General features: G+C 41.6%; 1 protein-coding gene across 4 annotated transcripts in view; it reads right to left on the minus strand.

Annotated features, from left to right (window-relative positions):
- LOC124007412 (transitional endoplasmic reticulum ATPase-like) overlaps nt 1–15633 on the minus strand; it is a 68270-nt gene extending 52637 nt beyond the window's left edge. For 2 of the 4 annotated variants that reach the window (XR_006833922.1, XM_046317945.1), the window contains exon 1: nt 15490–15633. Coding sequence is in view for 1 of the 4 variants with exons in the window: in XM_046317945.1 (XP_046173901.1) it covers nt 15490–15506 (17 nt within the window). In the remaining 3 variants the exon portion in view is untranslated. Of the gene's footprint in view, nt 1–12301; nt 12339–15489 lie in introns of all 4 variants that reach the window. The other 2 variants (XM_046317947.1, XM_046317946.1) reach the window with 2 other exon arrangements.
- Nucleotides 15634–18020: the final 2387 nt, after the last annotated feature.

The following is an 18020-nucleotide window of genomic DNA, read 5'->3' on the forward strand; positions in this document are numbered from 1 at the left end:
TAAAGTGTGCTGCGGAGCTCTGCGAGATTTCTGTGATTTTCTGAAATAAACACACACTCACTAAACCCTCCGTAAATAACTTAGTTCTTAACGTAAAGACATAAAACTCAGGATTCTGTAAAGGCATACCCCAATCAGGATAGGAGTTTATTTATAGCTTCCTGTGCCAACCGGAAGTGCCTTAAATGGTGTCATAGTGGCTGTTTCCCAGGGTTAAAAAGGTCAGATCTTTTTAGGCAACCCCCGTAAACTGTAAGTCAGTCATTTCCCCCAACATATGTCAAAGAAAAGCTCTCACACGCGCGCACACACACACACACACACACACACACACACACACACACACCAAGGATGGAGTGACAAAGTGCGGTGCTTAAAGACACACAGAGCCTGCAAATGGCATTTCCATATTCTCTAGGCCGTGCCGAGTTCAACAAGAAGCCCCGCTTGAACGTAGCTCACTCCCGAGTGCAGCGCCCGTCAAAAAATGTAGGCTCAAAATGAAGCCTGGCCCTAAATGTCATTTGTTTTTGGGTGACAGTGAGAGAACCGTTAGGGTGAGAAGCACAATTCGACCTCAGATACGTTCATGAGGTCCTCCCGATCTGTGCAAGCCTAACCTTGACCGTGTGGCATTAACCCTTAACAGTAAAACAGGGTTTTTTGATCTCACAGATTACAATGACATCTCTCCCCATAGGAATACATTGCCTGCTCCTCTAAAGTCAACCTGAAGCCTATGTGGGTTATGAATTCCTTATGAACCGGTCTTCGATGACAGTCCATCAGGAAACTATGAGGTCTACCTGTGTCGATTCTAAGCTTCCTGGACCAACCGGAAGTGGTTAAAAATCACCCTAAAAGTGTATATCCATACCCTACCTGCAGTTTGATAGAAATAGTGCATTCAACCCTGTGTAAATCAGTCAGTTTTTATGGTAAAGACTTAAAACTCAGGATTCTGTAAAAGCATACCCCAATGAGGATATGTGTTGACTTATAACTTCCTGTGCAAACCGGAAGTGCCATAATTGGTGTCACAGGGGCTGTTTCGAAGGATTAAAAAAGTCAGATCTGTCCAAAACTTCATATGTGTGATTAGGCAACCCCCATGAACTGTAAATCAGTCATTTTTCCCATAAAATTTCAAAGGAAAACTAAATCACACACACACAGCTTGGAAGGAGGGACACATTGGGGTGCGTAGAGACATACACTGCCTGCATTAGTTAACATTGTTGGAACTTTTAAAGAACAGTCAGACCTAGAGTTCCGAAACCTGTTCTAGACCTCAGGTTGATAGTGCGTGGTGAGTTACATGGCTCTAGAAGGTTCTCTGACCGAGAAACAGCCTCGTACATTTGCAATAACTTCAATTCATTTTTGCATCACGAAAATGACGACATTTAGAAATGTCCCAGAGTCGCAAGACTAGGTGCATTACGACCGCCTTGGCCCATATAGACGGACCCCAACGTTTCTGTCCGATTGCTCATTCAAGGACCACGTAGCAAGGCATTGAAAAAAGTGGATTTCAGCACTAATTAGGGTCTTGCTCGGGCACCAATTGACCTATCGAGCCGAAACTTGGGATTCGGGGGTCGCCTCAACTAGGCCTACATATAACATTAGAACTGGACCCGCAGCTAGAACGTAACTACGTGTTTTACGTTTTTTTTATGGTTTGAACAGAAGGCGTTGTGAATTTTGGGCCAGCTCTGAAGTATGTGATCGTTGGCTACTAAACGAGTTGGAAAAAGTGGGTTTGGTGTCAGTTTGTATCAGTTTGGTGTCAGAATGATATCTAATTGACTGATGGACGTGACTTGCTGGTGACTCTTGTCCATTTGCAATATGTTTAACCTCTTGCTTCTACCTGGCACGCAGGCGTCCCATCTAGAGCTCTGGAAATGCAAATGCGCTACGCTAAATGCTAATAGTATTAGTTAAAACTAAAACGTTCATTAAAATACAAATGCAGGGTATTGAATTAAAGCTACACTCGTTGTGAATCCAGGCAACAAGTCAGATTTTTAAAATGCTTTTCGGCGAAAGCATGAGAAGCTATTATCTGATAGCATGTAACACCACAAAAGACCCGCAGGGGACGTAAACAAAATAATTAGCATATTCGGCGCTACACAAACCGCACAATAAAATATAAAACATTCATTACCTTTGACCATCTTCTTTGTTGGCACTCCTAGATGTCCCATAATCACTATTGGGTCTTTTTTTCGATTAAATCGGTCCATATATAGCCTAGATATCGTTCTATGTAGACTGTGTGATAAATGAAAAAAAAGTGTTTCATAACGTAACGTCATTTTTTTAAATTCAAAAAGTCGACGATAAACTTTCACAAAACACTTCGAAATACTTTTGTAATGCAACTTTAGGTATTAGTAAACGTTAATAAGCGATCAAATTAATCACGAGACGTAGTGTTTTCTATAGGGATCCATCTTGAAATACTGTCCGTCTATTTCTCAACCAAAATATCCGGTCGGAGACCCGAAGAAATGGGCTCTCTTGTTCGTTTGACCAAGAAACAAATCCTAGGCAAATGACAAGACTTGACATCGTGTGGAAGCTGTAGGTACTGCAACCTCAGCCATATTTAATGTCTTTCGCCCATAACAATGGGTTGAAGCGGCGGATGGATATATTTTTCCACTTTCAGTGATCAGATTTTCCTGCACTTTTCAATGAAACGCACGTTATGTTAAAGCCACAGCCGTGATTTAACCAGTTTTATAAACGTCTGAGTGTTTTCTATCCACACATACTAATCATATGCATATACTAGATTCCTGGCATGAGTAGCAGGGCGCTGAAATGTTGCGAGATTTTTAACAGAATGTTCGAAAAAGTAGGGGGTAAGCTTAACAGGTTAAACAGTGAGGTACCATCACCAAAGTGACATTCTGAAATCAACCCTAACGAGCGATGGAGAGGAACCAGAATCACTGCCCAGCCATCCAGAGTTCATCAGGCCAGTCAATTTCTCATTCCTGCAGGATTTTTATAGCATGACAAATTCGCGATGGTACATGCCCATTGAAACATATTGCAAATGCACGTGCATTTGCAATATGATTCTATAGTAAAAAAAACATCACCAAATGGACATGATGAAATCAACACAACGAGTGATGGAAAGGAACAACTATCACTGCCCGGCCATCCCGAGTTCATCAGGCTAGTCAATTTTGCATTTCTGCAGTATTTTTGAGCAAGTCAAATTTCTTATGGCATTTGGCCCAAAAAAGAGTGACTTTTGACTTCCTATGAAATCATATTGAAAATGGATAAAACATATGCCTTATGTGCAAGTAAAACATTTTACAAAAGTATATTCATACAGTTCTTACACATGTGTAATTGACCCCCCCCAAAAAATTGCATTTTTTTTCACTTTTTCAAAATTTTGCTTTTGGATGTTGACTTGTGTTGCATTTGCAATATGAAAAAACCACAGTGGAGCGCGCACACCACCTGTTGGATTTTTTAAGTGTTACAACTGGCATTTGCCATATGGCATTTGCAATCAACTTTACACGAAATGACGCTGAATTGAGTGGTATTGGACACCGTGTATATGTTTTGTCCAGTGCCAATGACTTCCCATTCATTTTTGTCCATTTCAGGGGGGTGTTCCCTTACAATTTTTAAGATCTTCCTCTGACACTGCCTGGTATAGAGGTCCTGGATGTGCAGGAAGCTTGGCCCAAGTGATGTACTGGGCCGTATGCACTACCCTCTGTAGTGTATTGCGGTCGGAGGCCGAGCAGTTGCCATACCATGCAGTGATGCAACCAGTCAGGATGCTCTCAATGGTTCAGCTGTAAAACCTTTTGAGGATCCTAGGACCCATGCCAAATCTTTTCAGTTTCTTGAGGGGGAATAGGTTTTGTCGTGCCCTCTTCACGACTATCTTGGTGTGCTTGGACCATGTTAGTTTGATGGTGATGTGGACACCAAGGAACTTGGCTCTCAACCTGCTCCATTATAGCCCCGTTGATGATAATGGGGGCATGCTCGGTCCTCCTTTTCCTGTAGTTCACAATCATCTCCTTTGTCTTGATCGCATTGAGGGAGAGGTTGTTGTCCTTGCACCACACAGTCAGGTCTCTGACCTCCTCCCTGTAGGCTGTCTCGTCGTTGTCGTGATCAGGACTACAACTGTTGTGTCATTGGCAAACTTAATGATGGTGTTGGAGTTGTGCCTGGCCGTGCAGTAATGAGTGAAGGAGAGTACAGCAGGGGACTGAGCATGCACCCCTGAGGGTGCCGATTTCCGATTGTTATGAAAACTTGAAATCGGCCCTAATTAAAATCGGCCATTCCGATTAATCGGTAGACCTCTAGTTGTTACCTACCCTTACCACCTGGGGATGGACCGTCATGAAGTCTAGGATCCAGTTGCAGAGGGAGGTGTTTAGTGCCAGGGTCCTTAGTGCCTTCAAAGCTCATCACTAAGCTATGGTGTTGAACACTAAGCTGTAGTCAATTAATAGAATTCTCACATAGGTGTTCCTTTTGTTCAGGTGGGAAAGGGCAGTGTGGAGTGCAATAGAGATTGCGTCATCTGTGGATCTGTTGGTGCAGTATGCAAATTGGAGTGGGTCTAGGGTTTCTGGGACAACAGTGATGATGTGGGCCATTACCAGCTTTTCAAAACATTTCATGGCTACAGACATGAGGGCTACCGGTCGGTAGTCATTTAGGCAGGTTACCTTAGTGTTCTTGGGCACAGAGACTATGGTTTTCTGCTTAAAACATTACAGCACTGAGCTAAAGGCTAGAGCTGCCGCTTTTAAGGAGAAGACAATAAGAAATTCAGCTACGCCCTCCGACAATCCAACAAACAGGCAAAGCATTGATACAGGACTAAGATCGAACCCTACTACACCGGCTCTGATGCTCGTCAGATGTGTCAAGGCTTGCAAACGATCCCGGATTACAAAAGGAAAATCCAGCCGCGAGCTTCCCAGTGACGGACACCTACCAGATGATAAATGCCTTTTATGCTCACTTCAAGAAGCACCACTGAACCATGCGTGAGAGTAGGGTTGCAAAGGGTTGGAAACTTTCCGGTAAATTTCCAGAAATATTCCATGAAGTTGTGCTCTGGAATTTGGTGCATTTTTCTTAAATTCATCCAAAAAAAAGTTTGAACCTACATTGAACCTTTTTTGTGGGATTACACAAGGCAATTTGAGGTCGTGGCATATTTTGGTTAAACTATCCCCATTTCAATGAAATTGCAACCCTCTGCATGCACAGTGCATTCTGCCATCACATGTACAGCTGATTCTCGAGATGCTATTGAGCCCACACTACTACACTGTCAACCAAGTAATACATGCTTTCTGATAAGTTTTAATTACAATACTGGGTGGGGTGAATATATTTTGTGACTTACATGATTTTTTGTTAATTAGCAAATATTAGCCTACAGCAAAGTGTGATTAAATCATTTCTAACTTGTTAACAATTTTTGCTAGTTAGTTTTTGCTACCATGTGGGTATTAGCTTGCTTGAGCCTGCTAACTGAGGAGTGTTAATTCACCTGTTTCCACGTGTTTAATTTTAAAACATGGGGCGGCAGAGTAGCTTAGTGGTTAGAGTGTTGGACTAGTAACCGAAAGGTTGCAAGTTCAAATCCCAGAGCTGACATGGTACAAATCTGTCGTTCTGCCCCTGAACAGACTGTTCCTAGGCCGTCATTGAAAATAAGAATTTGTTCTTAACTGACTTGCCTAGTTAAATAAAAGGTCAAATAAAAATCTTACAAAAGAAGGTGTTTAATCTAACTGCTTAACTATTTATCTGTACATTGTATTTTGTTTCTTTTACTCATTTTTTTCTCATCTTTACAGGAAAATGCCACAGGCACTATCTGATGTGTGGAGACATTTCGCTGCAGCTAATGTAGAAGGAAAAGCTGTGTACATTTGCAAATACTGTGCCAAATCATATGTGGAGAATGCAACAAAGATGCAGAATAATCTGGCCAAGTCCATAGAGTTCCCTCAACGCTCACAACAAGCAACCTGACAAGTCACATTCTTTGAGGTGAAAATGATGAATCAGACACCTTATTGATAGCAACAGCTCCTGGTCCTCCTAGAATCAGAAGTCTTTATGACTCAATGAAGGAACATAGTCAGAGAAATGCTGATGAATGTCTTGCTCGAGCTGTGTATGCAACTGGTTCACCTCTGATGCTCACAGGCAATGTGTATTGGAAGAGATTTCTGAATGTTCCTCGTCCAGCATACACCCCTCTAACCAGACATGCTTTATCTACAAATTTGCTAGATGCAGAGTTCAAGTGAAGGTCAAGCAAATCATAGAGAAAGCAGGTCATTGCCTATCGAATATACAGTGTCTAGGGAGCTCCCACTAGATGTCAACAGTCTTTAGAACCTTGTTTGATGCTTCTACTGTGAAGGAGGGGGGAATGAGAGCTGATTGAGTCACGAGTCTGGCAGAGTGCCATGAGCTGATCATGCGCGCTCACGTGAGAGTTAGCTGCGTTCCATCGCATTTCTGCAAACAAAGGAATTCTGCGGTTGAAACATTATTGAAGATTTATGTTAAAAACATCCTAAAGATTGATTCTATAGTTCGTTTGACATGTTTCTACGAACTGTAATATGATTTTTCGTCTGAACTTTCGCCTGGATTTACCCGCACGTCGTGAGTTTGGATTGGGTACTAAACGCACAAACAAAAAGGAGTTATTTGGACATAAATTATGGACTTTATCAAACATTTATTGTGGAACTGGGATTCCTGGGGGTGCATTGTGATGAAGATCAAAGGTAAGTGAATATTTATAATGCCATTTCTGACTTCTGTTGACTCCACAACATGGCGGATATCTGTATGGCTTGTTTTGTTGTCCGAGTGCTGTACTCAGATTATTGCATGGCGTGCTTTTTCGGTACAGCTTTTTTGAAATCTGACACAGCGGTTGCTTTAAGGAGAAGTGGATCTAAAAATTCCATGCATAACACTTGTATCTTTTAGCAATGTTTATTATGAGTATTTCTGTAAATTGATGTGGCTCTCTGCAAAATCACCGGATATTTTGGAACTACTGAAAATAACGCGCCAATGTAAACTGAGATTTTTTGATATAAATATGAACTTTATCGAACAAAACATACATGATTGTGTAAAATGAAGTCCTATGAGTGTCATCTGATGAAGATCAAAGAAAAGTGATTAATTTTCTCTCCATTTGTGCTTTTTGTGACTCTTCTCTTTTTGGCTGGACAAATGGTTGTGTTTTTCTGTGACTAGGTACTGACCTAACATTATTTTTTGGTGTGCTTTCGTCATAAAGCCTTTTTGAAATCGGACACTGTGGATGGATTTAAAACAAGTTTATCTTTAAAATGGTGTAAAATACTTTGTTTGAGGAATTTTAACTATGGGATTTCTGTTATGTTGAATTTGGCGCCCTGCAATTTCATTGGCTGTTGTCGAGGTGGGACGCTTGTGTCCCGAATATCCCAGAGGGGTTAACAAACTATAGTTTTGGCAAGTCGGTTAGGACATCTACTTTGTGCATGACACAAGTCATTTTTCCAACAATTGTTTACACACTTTTAGGAGAAATGTCCTCTGTTCTGATGAAACAAAAATAGAACCGTTTGGCCATAATGACCATCATTATGTTTGGAGGAAAAAGGGGGATGCTTGCAAGCTGAAGAACCCCATCCAAACCGTGAAGCACGGGGGTGGCAGCATCATGTTGTGGGGGTGCTTTGCTGCAGGAGGGACTGGTGCAGTTCACAAAATAGATGGCATCATGAGGTAGGAAAATTATGTGGATTTATTGAAGCAACATCTCAAGACATCAGTCAGGAAGTTAAAGCTTGGTCGCAAATGGGTCTTCCAAATGGACAATGACCCCAAGCATACTTCCGAAGTTGTGGCAAAATGGCTTAAAGGCAACAAAGTCAATGTATTGGAGTGGCCATCACGAAGGCCTGACCTCAATCCAATAGATTGTGGGCAGAACTGAAAAAGCGGGTGTGAGCAAGGAGGCCTACAAACCTGACTCAGTTACATCAGCTCTGTCAGGAGGAATGGGACAAAATTCACCCAACTTATTGTGGGAAGCTTGTGGAAGGCTACCTGAAGCGTTTGACCCAGGTTAAACAATTTAAAGGCAATGCTAACTAATGCTAATTGAGTGTATGTAAACTTCTGACCCACTGGGAATGTGATTAAAGAAATAAAAGCTTAAATAAATCACTACTATTATTCTGACATTTCACATTCTTAAAATAAAGTGGTGATCCTAACTGACCTAAGAAAGTGAATTTGTACTAGGATTAAATATCAGGAATTGTGATAAACAGAGTTGAAATGTATTTGGATAAGGTGTATGTAAACTTCTGACTTCAACTGTATGTGAAGGGGCATCAAATTATAGCAGCAATCTACCTCACCAAGCAAAGTGAGAAGAATAAGAGTACCACATTGAAGCTGTCCAGCAACACCCGTTGGGGTGGTGTTGTCAACATGTTTGACAGTCTCCTAGAGGGGAAGGAGTCTCTCCAAGAAATGGCCATTTCAGTCTGCCAATATGGACAGCCCCATCAAGAGGATCCTCCTGGATTATGTATTTTGGCAGAGAGTGGTAAGCAGCCAGAAACTCCTTAAACCTATAGCAGTAGCCATTGCCACTGATTGAGGGAGACAATGCCATCCTGTCTGATGTTCAGACTGCTTGCAGATGTAAGAGAAGAAATCCATACTGCCCTGCCCACTTCACTGTCAATCCAAGCAGAGGAAAAACATGAAAAAACATGAAGACTTCTGCCTGAAGCCCACACACTCCGCAGCGTACATGTTGGACCCCAGGTATGTTGGCAAGAGCAGCGTACATGTTGGACCCCAGGTATGTCTGGTGCAGAGATCAACAAGGTCTAGTGTCATCACTACCGTGTTTCGCCACCTTGGCCTGGATGAGGGCAAGGTTCTTGGCAGTCTGGCGATGTACACTTCCAAGGAAGGGCTTTGGGATGGAGATGCAATATGGCAGTCGTACCAACACATCTCATTTACATTACATTTAAGTCATTTAGCAGACGCTCTTATCCAGAGCGACTTATCTCAACAGCCACCTGGTGGAAGGGACTATGTGGATTGAAGGCTCTTTCCCCTGTTGCCTCCGTAATCCTCCAAATCCCACCAACATTAGCTGCCTCAGAGCGCAACTGGTCCTTGTTTGGGAACACACACACCAGAGCATGCAACAGGCTGACCACTACAAGGGTTGAAGAATTGGTGGCCATCCGGGCAAATTTTACGTTTTTTGAGCCTGACAACGAGCCATCCTCAACAAGGTTGGAAAGTGACAGTGAAGATGAAGCCTCAGAGTCTGATGTTCAAGAGGTGGACATTGAGGAGGTCCAGGGAGAAGACATGGAACCCTGAGAGGAAGACAACTAAAGCTTTAGTTTCTAGACTATCATTTTACAGATGCATGTTGAACATTTTTGGGGGGAGATGTGATGGATCATTGAGGATCATTCAATATACCCTTTATTTTGTTGTTCAGTGAAACCATCCCATGTGAAGTCAACTCAATTCGTAACTAAATTGTTTTTTTATTTCTATTGGAAGGATTTAATAATTTGCAATTATGTCTACTTATGATAAGTAGAAAGGTTTAGGTTTCTGTCTTCATATGATATGGTAAATATATCCAATGCAAAAAACATCTACATTTAAAAGGTAATAATATTAATTTGCATAATATTTCAGTTAATTCCCACAGAAAAGTTTCCACCTCTGAATATTCCCCAAAATGTGCAAACCTATGTGAGAGCTCCAGCTGTTCTGGACAACTGTGTGATAACACTCTCCGTAGCCGAGGTTAACATTAACAAGGTCGTGGGCCATATAGATTAACAGGACGCGTACCCCGAGCATGCACTGACCAGCTTGCAAGTGTCTTCACTGACATTTTCAACCACTCTCTGACCAAGTCTGCAATACCTACATATTTTAAGCAGACCACAACAGTCCCTGTGCCCAAGTACGCCTAGGTAACCTGTCTAGATGACGGACTTGTAGCACTCTATAGTCATGAATCACCTTGAAAGACTGGTCATGGCTCACATCAACACCATCATCCCATACACCCTGGACCCACTAATTCACATACCGCCCCAACAGGTCCAGGGAGGATGCAATCTCTATTGCACTCCACGCTGCCCTCTCCCACTCGGACAAAAGGAACACCTACGTGAGAATGCTCTTCATTGACTACACCTCAGCATTCAAACCATAGTTCTCTCCAAGTTCATCAAGCTAAGGACCCCAGGACTGAACATCTCCCTCTGCAACTGGATTCTGGACTTCCTGACAGGATGACCCCAGGTGGTGAGGGTAGGCAACAACACATCTACCACGCTGACCCTCAAAACGTGGGCCCCTCAGGGGTGTGTGCTCAGTCCCCTCCTGTACTCCCTGTTCACCCATGACTCCATGGCAAAGCACGACTCCCACACCATCATTAAGTTTTCCTACGACACAACAGTGGTAGGCCTAATCACCTACCACTGCATAACAATAATAAACATCCCCATAAAATCTGTCAGTTTTAGCTAGGAATATGTTTTTTGCATTGGATGTGTTTCAATCCACCGCAGCCGCCTGTCGCACTTCCACATCTGCCGTGAATGAACTAGAGCAGTCTTTGTCAGTTTGGCCTTCAAACTATTATGACCCCTCTATTGAAAGACGAAACTCTCGTGAACACAATGGTGTTCTCCGTTTTGCTTAACAACCCCCACAAGCATCTTGATCTTGTCTGAAGTTGGTACAGCCGATCTGCCAACTTCTGTCTGTAGCATCAGAACAGTTTGGGCTACACACTAATGTGACTCTCACGAACATGTTTTGCTCACAAGACTTGTCATAAGGTCCACGAGTACAGGTCAAAAAATAAATGGAACTACTGTATATATGGAGACTGTTCAGTGCCAGAAAGTTTAAAAAATATAAACTTTCCTGATCTTTCTTATATCTCTCAGATATACACTGAACAAAAATATAAATGCAACAATTTCAGTTCATATAAGGAAATCAGTCAATTGAAATGAATTCATATGGCCCTAGTCTATGGATTTCACATGACTGGGAAAACAGATATGTATCAGTTGTTCACAGACAACTTTAAAAAAAGACAGGGGCGTGGATTTTTAAAAAGGCAGCATCTGGAGTGATTACCTTTTGCCTCAGGCAGCGCGACAGATATCCTTCGCATAGTCTCTCCACTAGCCCACACGACGCCATACACACTAGAGGTCGACCGATTATGGTTTTTCAATGCTGATACAGATTATTGGAGGGCCAAAAAAAGCCGATACTGCTGGCAAAACACACAAAAGTACTGTTTGAATGAATGCTTACGAGCGTGCTGGTGCCTACCGTCGCTCAGTCAGACAGCTCTATCAAATCATAGACCTTTGGTCATTAATATGGTCGAATCCGGGAATTATCATTTCGAAAACAAAACATTTATTATTTTAGTGAAATATGGAACCGTTCCGTATTTTATCTAACGGGTAGCATCCCTAAGTCTAAATATTGCTGTTACATTGTACAACCTTCAATGTAATGTCATAATTACATAACATTCTGGCAAATTCGTTCGCAATGAGCCAGGCGACCCAAACTGTTGCATATACACTGACTCTGCATGCAATGAACGCAAGAGAAGTGACACAATTTCACCTGGTTAATATTGCCTGCTAACCTGGATTTCTTTTAGCTAAATATGCAGCTTTAAAAATATATACTTCTGTGTATTGATTTTAAGAAAGGAATTGGTATTTATGGTTAGGTTCAGTCGTGATACGATTGTGCTTTTTTCGCAAATGCGCTTTTGTTAAATCATCCCCCGTTTGGCAAAGTTGGCTGTCTTTGTTAGGAAGAAATAGTCTTCACAGTTCGCAATGGCCCAAACTACTGCAAGAGAAGTGACACAATTTACCTAGTTAAAAGAAATTCATGTTAGCAGGCAATATTGACTAAATATGCAGGTTTAAAAATATATACTTGTGTATTGATTTTAAGAAAGGCATTGATGTTTATTGTTAGGTACACGTTGGAGCAACGACAGTCCTTTTTCGCGAATGCGCACCGATTATATGCAATGCAGGACACGCTAGATAAACTAGTAATATCATCAACCATGTCTAGTTACTAAGTGATTATGATTGATTGATTGTTTTTATAAGTTTAATGCTAGCTAGCAACTTACCTTGGCTTCTTACTGCATTCACGTAACAGGCAGGCTCCTCGTGGAGTGCAATGAGAGGCAGGTGGTTAGAGCGTTGGACTAGTTAACTGTAAGGTTGCAAGATTGAATCCCCAAGCTGACAAGGTAAAAATCTGTCGTTCTGCCCCTGAACAAGGCAGTTAACCCACCGTTTCTAGGCAGTCATTGAAAGTAAGAATGTGTTCTTAACTGATTTGCTTTAGAAAAGTGTAAAACATTTTAAAATAAAACTTTTTATTATCGGTCAAATCGGTGTCCAAAAAGACCTCTAATACACACAGTCTGCCATCTGCCCGGTACAGTTGAAACCGGGATTCATCCATGAAGTGCACACTTCTCCAGCATGCCAGTGGCCATCTAAGGTGTGTAATTTGCCCACTGAAGTTGGTTACAACGCCGAGCTCCAGTGAGGACGACGAGCACGCAGACAAGCTTCTCTGAGTAGGTTTCTGACAGTTTGTGCAGAAATTATTTGGTTGTGCAAACCCACAGTTTCATCAGCTGTCTGGTTGGCTCTTCTCAGACCATCCCGCAGGTATAGAAGCTGGCTGTGAAGGTCCTGGGTTGGCATGGTTACACGTGGTCTGCATTTGAGGCTGGTTGGACCCACTACCAAATTCTCTAAAATTATGTTGAAGGTGGCTTATGGTAGAGAAAAAAAAACAATTATCTGGCAACGGCCCTGGTGGACATTCCTGCAGTCAACATGCGAATTGCATGCTCCCTCAAAAGTTGACATCTGTGGCATTCTGTTGTGTGACAAAACTGCACATTTTATTGTTGCCTTCTATTGTCCCCAGCACAAGGTGCACATGTGTAATGATCATGCTGTTTAATCAGCTTCTTGATATGCCACAGCTGTCAGGTGAATGGATTATCATGACAAAGGAGAAATGCTCACTATATAAACAATTTTGTGCACAACATTTGAGAGAAATAAGCTTTTCTTGCATATGGACAATTTCAGCTCATGAAACCAACACTTTAAATGCTGCATTTATATTTTTGTTCAGTATAGGACAGACACTTTGTGAGGGGGGACTGACTATCTGTTGTTCCATGTAGTGAATCTGTTATTCAATGCGTTTGTATTGGCTAATAGCAATACGGCCCCAAATAATATATCAAATTATTTTTTGATATATTTTTGGGGATACTACAAGGGATCTTAAAATTCTAAAGCAAATAGCAAACTGATCCTTGGTATGACCTTCTTAAAACAATTCCATATATCTTAGTTGTTAATATAGCCACCCTACCTTAAATTAGTGGGCTTAATGTAATGATGTATTCCGTACTGCATTATTTGTATATTAAGTGCATAATTAGCATATTTTGCTTTTATTCTAATCACCTGTGTTCTACATCAGCCCTGAATATGTCATACTAATATGACCACCCTGTCTTTAGATATTGGACAAAAAAGATTTCCAACGAGTGATTATTTACCAGTCTGCGACCTTTTTCAATCACATGAAAATAAGAATCTGAGCAATGGTAAGTCCTATCCTCATGAAATAAAGTGGTCAATGTTTCTGAGAAGCTGCTATACAACATTAAATACATGGAATAAGTATAACACCCTAATACCCAACAATTAACATTTTACCCATTGGTCAAAAGATGCGTTTTTGATTGGATACTGTGCCATCATTTTAATCAACTGTCTCGTTGAGTTAAAAGTGGTCTGTGTGTTAAATGTGTGCCTACTGACTAGAGACAGAAACTTAGAATAGCTATTATGGGGCAGTTGCTTTTAGTTTCTTATTATACAGTAGTGAAACTAGCTTCTAGAACGAGCAGCAATTGTATTTTTGTGGGTTTTGAAACTGCCACACTTTTAGATAGATAGCCAAGTTAACTTGCTTGCTAAAAGGAGAGGAGAGTATTAGCAAAGATTTTTTTTATAACTAACCCAAGATAGCCTGTCATTTCCACTTGGAGGAAATTGATTGAACAAGCAAGGAGGTGGGCAGAAACCTATTGGTGAGTTCTGGCATGTAATTTGCATATTTCCATAAGAGAACACCTACTCTGAAGAAAAACTTTTTTTATTTAACTAGGCAAGTCAGTTAAGAACAAATTCTTATTTACAATGACGGCCTACCCTGGCCAAACCCTAAAGACGCTGGGCCAAGTGTGCACCGCCCTATGGGACTCCCCACCACGGCCAGTTGTGATACGGCCTGGAATCGTTTCATCTTACAGTCCAAATGCATTGTATGCAGCAGGCAATCCACACCTAACGTTATCCCCATAGACCAGAACATACTTAAAACGTTCTCCATTGAGGCTGCAAATGATAGATTTCCTCCTGAATGATGGGCTCAACATCAGAAAGTAGTATTAGCCACTCTAGCATGGTGGTGAAAAATGGTGTTTCATAAATGAAGTATGCATATTTTTCCCATCGTTTTCCCACCATTAATAAATACTGTATAGTTAAGGGGAAAGCTAAGGAGACGCCTTCGCTGCCTGTATGGAGAATGTTTTATGTATAAACAGGTCCACGGTGATAGGAGTGTATTGCCAGCTGCATACAATGCGTTTGGACCGTAAGATGAAACGACTCAATATCGGCATCTGCCGGCCTCTGGGTTTCAGATTTAGTTGTAAAATATGTAGCTAAGTGTTGTACATGCCCCCATATGACACAGCATGAAAAACTACGAGAGCGAAGGTGGTCAGTCATTCGCTCAATTTAACAGACTACTCTAACTTTTGCTGGTACAAGCATCACTTAGAAAAATTTAGCTACAACATGACAAGCAGTCTTCCTAATTACTACGTCGCTGTCAGTTAACCAGCTTTGCCAGCTACGTAGTTAGTTAAATCTGTTTGACAGATGCAGAGATGGCAAGCTGGTATTTATAACTGAAATTAGCTATGCGTTTACCTAGCCGGCACTGACACATGGGCATGGCATAATCTAGCTGCTAACTAGATAACTAGCTATGTGGAAACGTATAATTTGCATGTGTTCAAATATTACTACGTCCATAGAACACATACCGATATTAGCTAGTTGGGCACGTTCGTTAGCAACAACAAAGTTAGCCAGCATTATCTAGCCAATTTACCTAGGTTTTAGCTAACAAAGCAAACGTTATTTCTTGGTAACGCTAACTGTGTCCTTCAAAAAAGCAAATTAGATAGCGATGGCAACTTACTCTCCTCCTGAAGCCATGTGGTGTTCCGCTTGGTATGTTCAACGAATAAATGATGGTTTCTTTGTAGTTTGTAACCTCGTATGTGTATTTTCCTGTCCAGTGAGTGCAACGCCGACAGTTTGATTTGATTAGGTGACTGATGCAGTAAACAGACAGCGGAGCGGATTCTCGATTCAGTAGAGCCAATCAGAATAAAACGTTTCTTTGTCATTTTCTACCTAGTAACAATACCCCATAGGCCATATGTCTTAACGTTGATTTTCCCCGTGACAAAACGTTTCATTCTATGTACTATTACCACCAAATTAACGAAAGGTGTAACATTAATCAGATCTGTCTTTGTTATTATTTTACAATTCATAGTCCTTTGTTGTTAAAAAGAGCTGTAGAAATTCTGAGAAAAAGCACTGTTGTCACCAATGATATGACCTTGTAGGCAAGTCTATGGTTGTCACCCCTAGAAACTAGGTCACCCAGTCATAAAATTGGTCCCTGAATGTCAGACATCTGCTGCAGGGACAGCAAGATGGTTCAGAATCCTGGCGAGACTTCATAGTTTGTTGATAATGCTTTATGATTGTGACGCATAACTGAGGCATAGACTCTTACTAAAACCATAATATATGGCTATCCATCATTGATGTCAGTGAGATAATCTGCCTTTTGCAGTCAGTAAAAAGTGACCACTTGTCTTTTTTGGTCAGCTCATTTGAATAAGCTTTTACTGGAATCTCTCCCTAACTTTCCTAAGTTGAATGCACTGATTGTAAACTCACTTTGGATACAGTACGTGTGTCTACTAAATTCTATAGTTTGGGTCGCACAAATTACTTAAGTAAGAAGGTGATGTTATCTAAAACAATAATCTGATTCCATTTTTATTTTATTTCTCCTTTATTTAACCAGGTAGGTTAATTGAGAACAAGTTCTCATTTACAACTGCGACCTGGCCAAGATAAAGCAAAGCAGTTCGACACATACAACAACACAGAGTTACACATGGAATAAACAAACATATAGTAAATATTACAGTAGAAAAGACTACATACAGTGTGTGCAAATGAGGTAGGATTAGGGAGGTAAGGCAATAAATAGGCTATGGTGGCGAAGTATTAAGTATTAGTATTACTGCATTAAACCCCTTCAACTCATCCAGAACGCCGCAGCCCGTCTGGTGTTCAACCTTCCCAAGTTCTCTCACGTCACCCCGCTCCTCCGTTCTCTCCACTGGCTTCCAGTTGAAGCTCGCATCCGCTACAAGACCATGGTGCTTGCCTACGGAGCTGTGAGGGGAACGGCACCTCAGTACCTCCAGGCTCTGATCAGGCCCTACACCCAAACAAGGGCACTGCGTTCATCCACCTCTGGCCTGCTCGCCTCCCTACCACTGAGGAAGTACAGCTCCCGCTCAGCCCAGTCAAAACTGTTCGCTGCTCTGGCCCCCCAATGGTGGAACAAACTCCCTCACGACGCCAGGACAGCGGAGTCAATCACCACCTTCCGGAGACACCTGAAACCCCACCTCTTTAAGGAATACCTAGGATAGGATAAAGTAATCCCTCTCACCCCCCTTTAAGATTTAGATGCACTATTGTAAAGTGACTGTTCCACTCGATGTCATAAGGTGAATGCACCAATTTGTAAGTCGCTCTGGATAAGAGCGTCTGATAAATGACTTAAATGTAATGTAAATGAAGTAATTACAATATAGCAATTAAACACTGGAATGGTAGATGTGCAGAAGATGAATGTGCAAGTAGAGATACTGGGGTGCAAAGCAGCAAGATAAATAAATAAATAAGGAATGGGGATGAGGAAGTTGGATGGGTTATTTACAGATGGGCTATGTACAGCTGCAGTGATCTGTGAGCTGCTCTGACAGCTGGTGCTTCAAGCTAGTGAGTGAGATATGAGTCTCCAGCTTCAGTGATTTTTGCAGTTCGTTCCAGTCATTGGCAGCAGAGAACTGGAAGGAGATAAGGCAGGGCTTTACCTAGCAGAGACATGTAGATGACCTGGAGCCAGTGGGTTTGGCGACGAGTATGAAGAGAGGGCCAGCCAACGAGAGTATACAGGTCGCAGTGGTGGGTAGTATATGGGGCTTTGGTGACAAAACAGATGGCACTGTGATAGACTGCATCCAATTTGTTTAGTAGAGTGTTGGAGGCTATTTTGTAAATGACATCGCCGAAGTCGAGGATTGGTAGTATGGTCAGTTTACAAGGATATGTTTGGCAGCATGAGTGAAGGATGCTTTGTTGCGAAATAGGAAGCCGATTCTAGATTTAATTTTGGATTGGAGATGCTTAATGCGAGTCTGTAAGGAGAGTTTACAGTCTAACTAGACACCTAAGTATTTGTAGTTGTCCACATATTCTAAGTCAGAACCGTCCAGAGTAGTGATGCAGGATGGGCGGGCAGGTGCAGGAAGCGATCGGTTGAAGAGCATGCATTTAGTTTTCCTTGCATTTAAGAGCAGTTGGAGGCCACGGAAGGAGAGTAAAATCAAATCAAAATCAATACAAATTGTA

The sequence above is a fragment of the Oncorhynchus gorbuscha genome, linkage group LG20 (genome assembly GCF_021184085.1).
Source record: "Oncorhynchus gorbuscha isolate QuinsamMale2020 ecotype Even-year linkage group LG20, OgorEven_v1.0, whole genome shotgun sequence".
Classification (NCBI taxonomy): domain Eukaryota; kingdom Metazoa; phylum Chordata; class Actinopteri; order Salmoniformes; family Salmonidae; genus Oncorhynchus; species Oncorhynchus gorbuscha.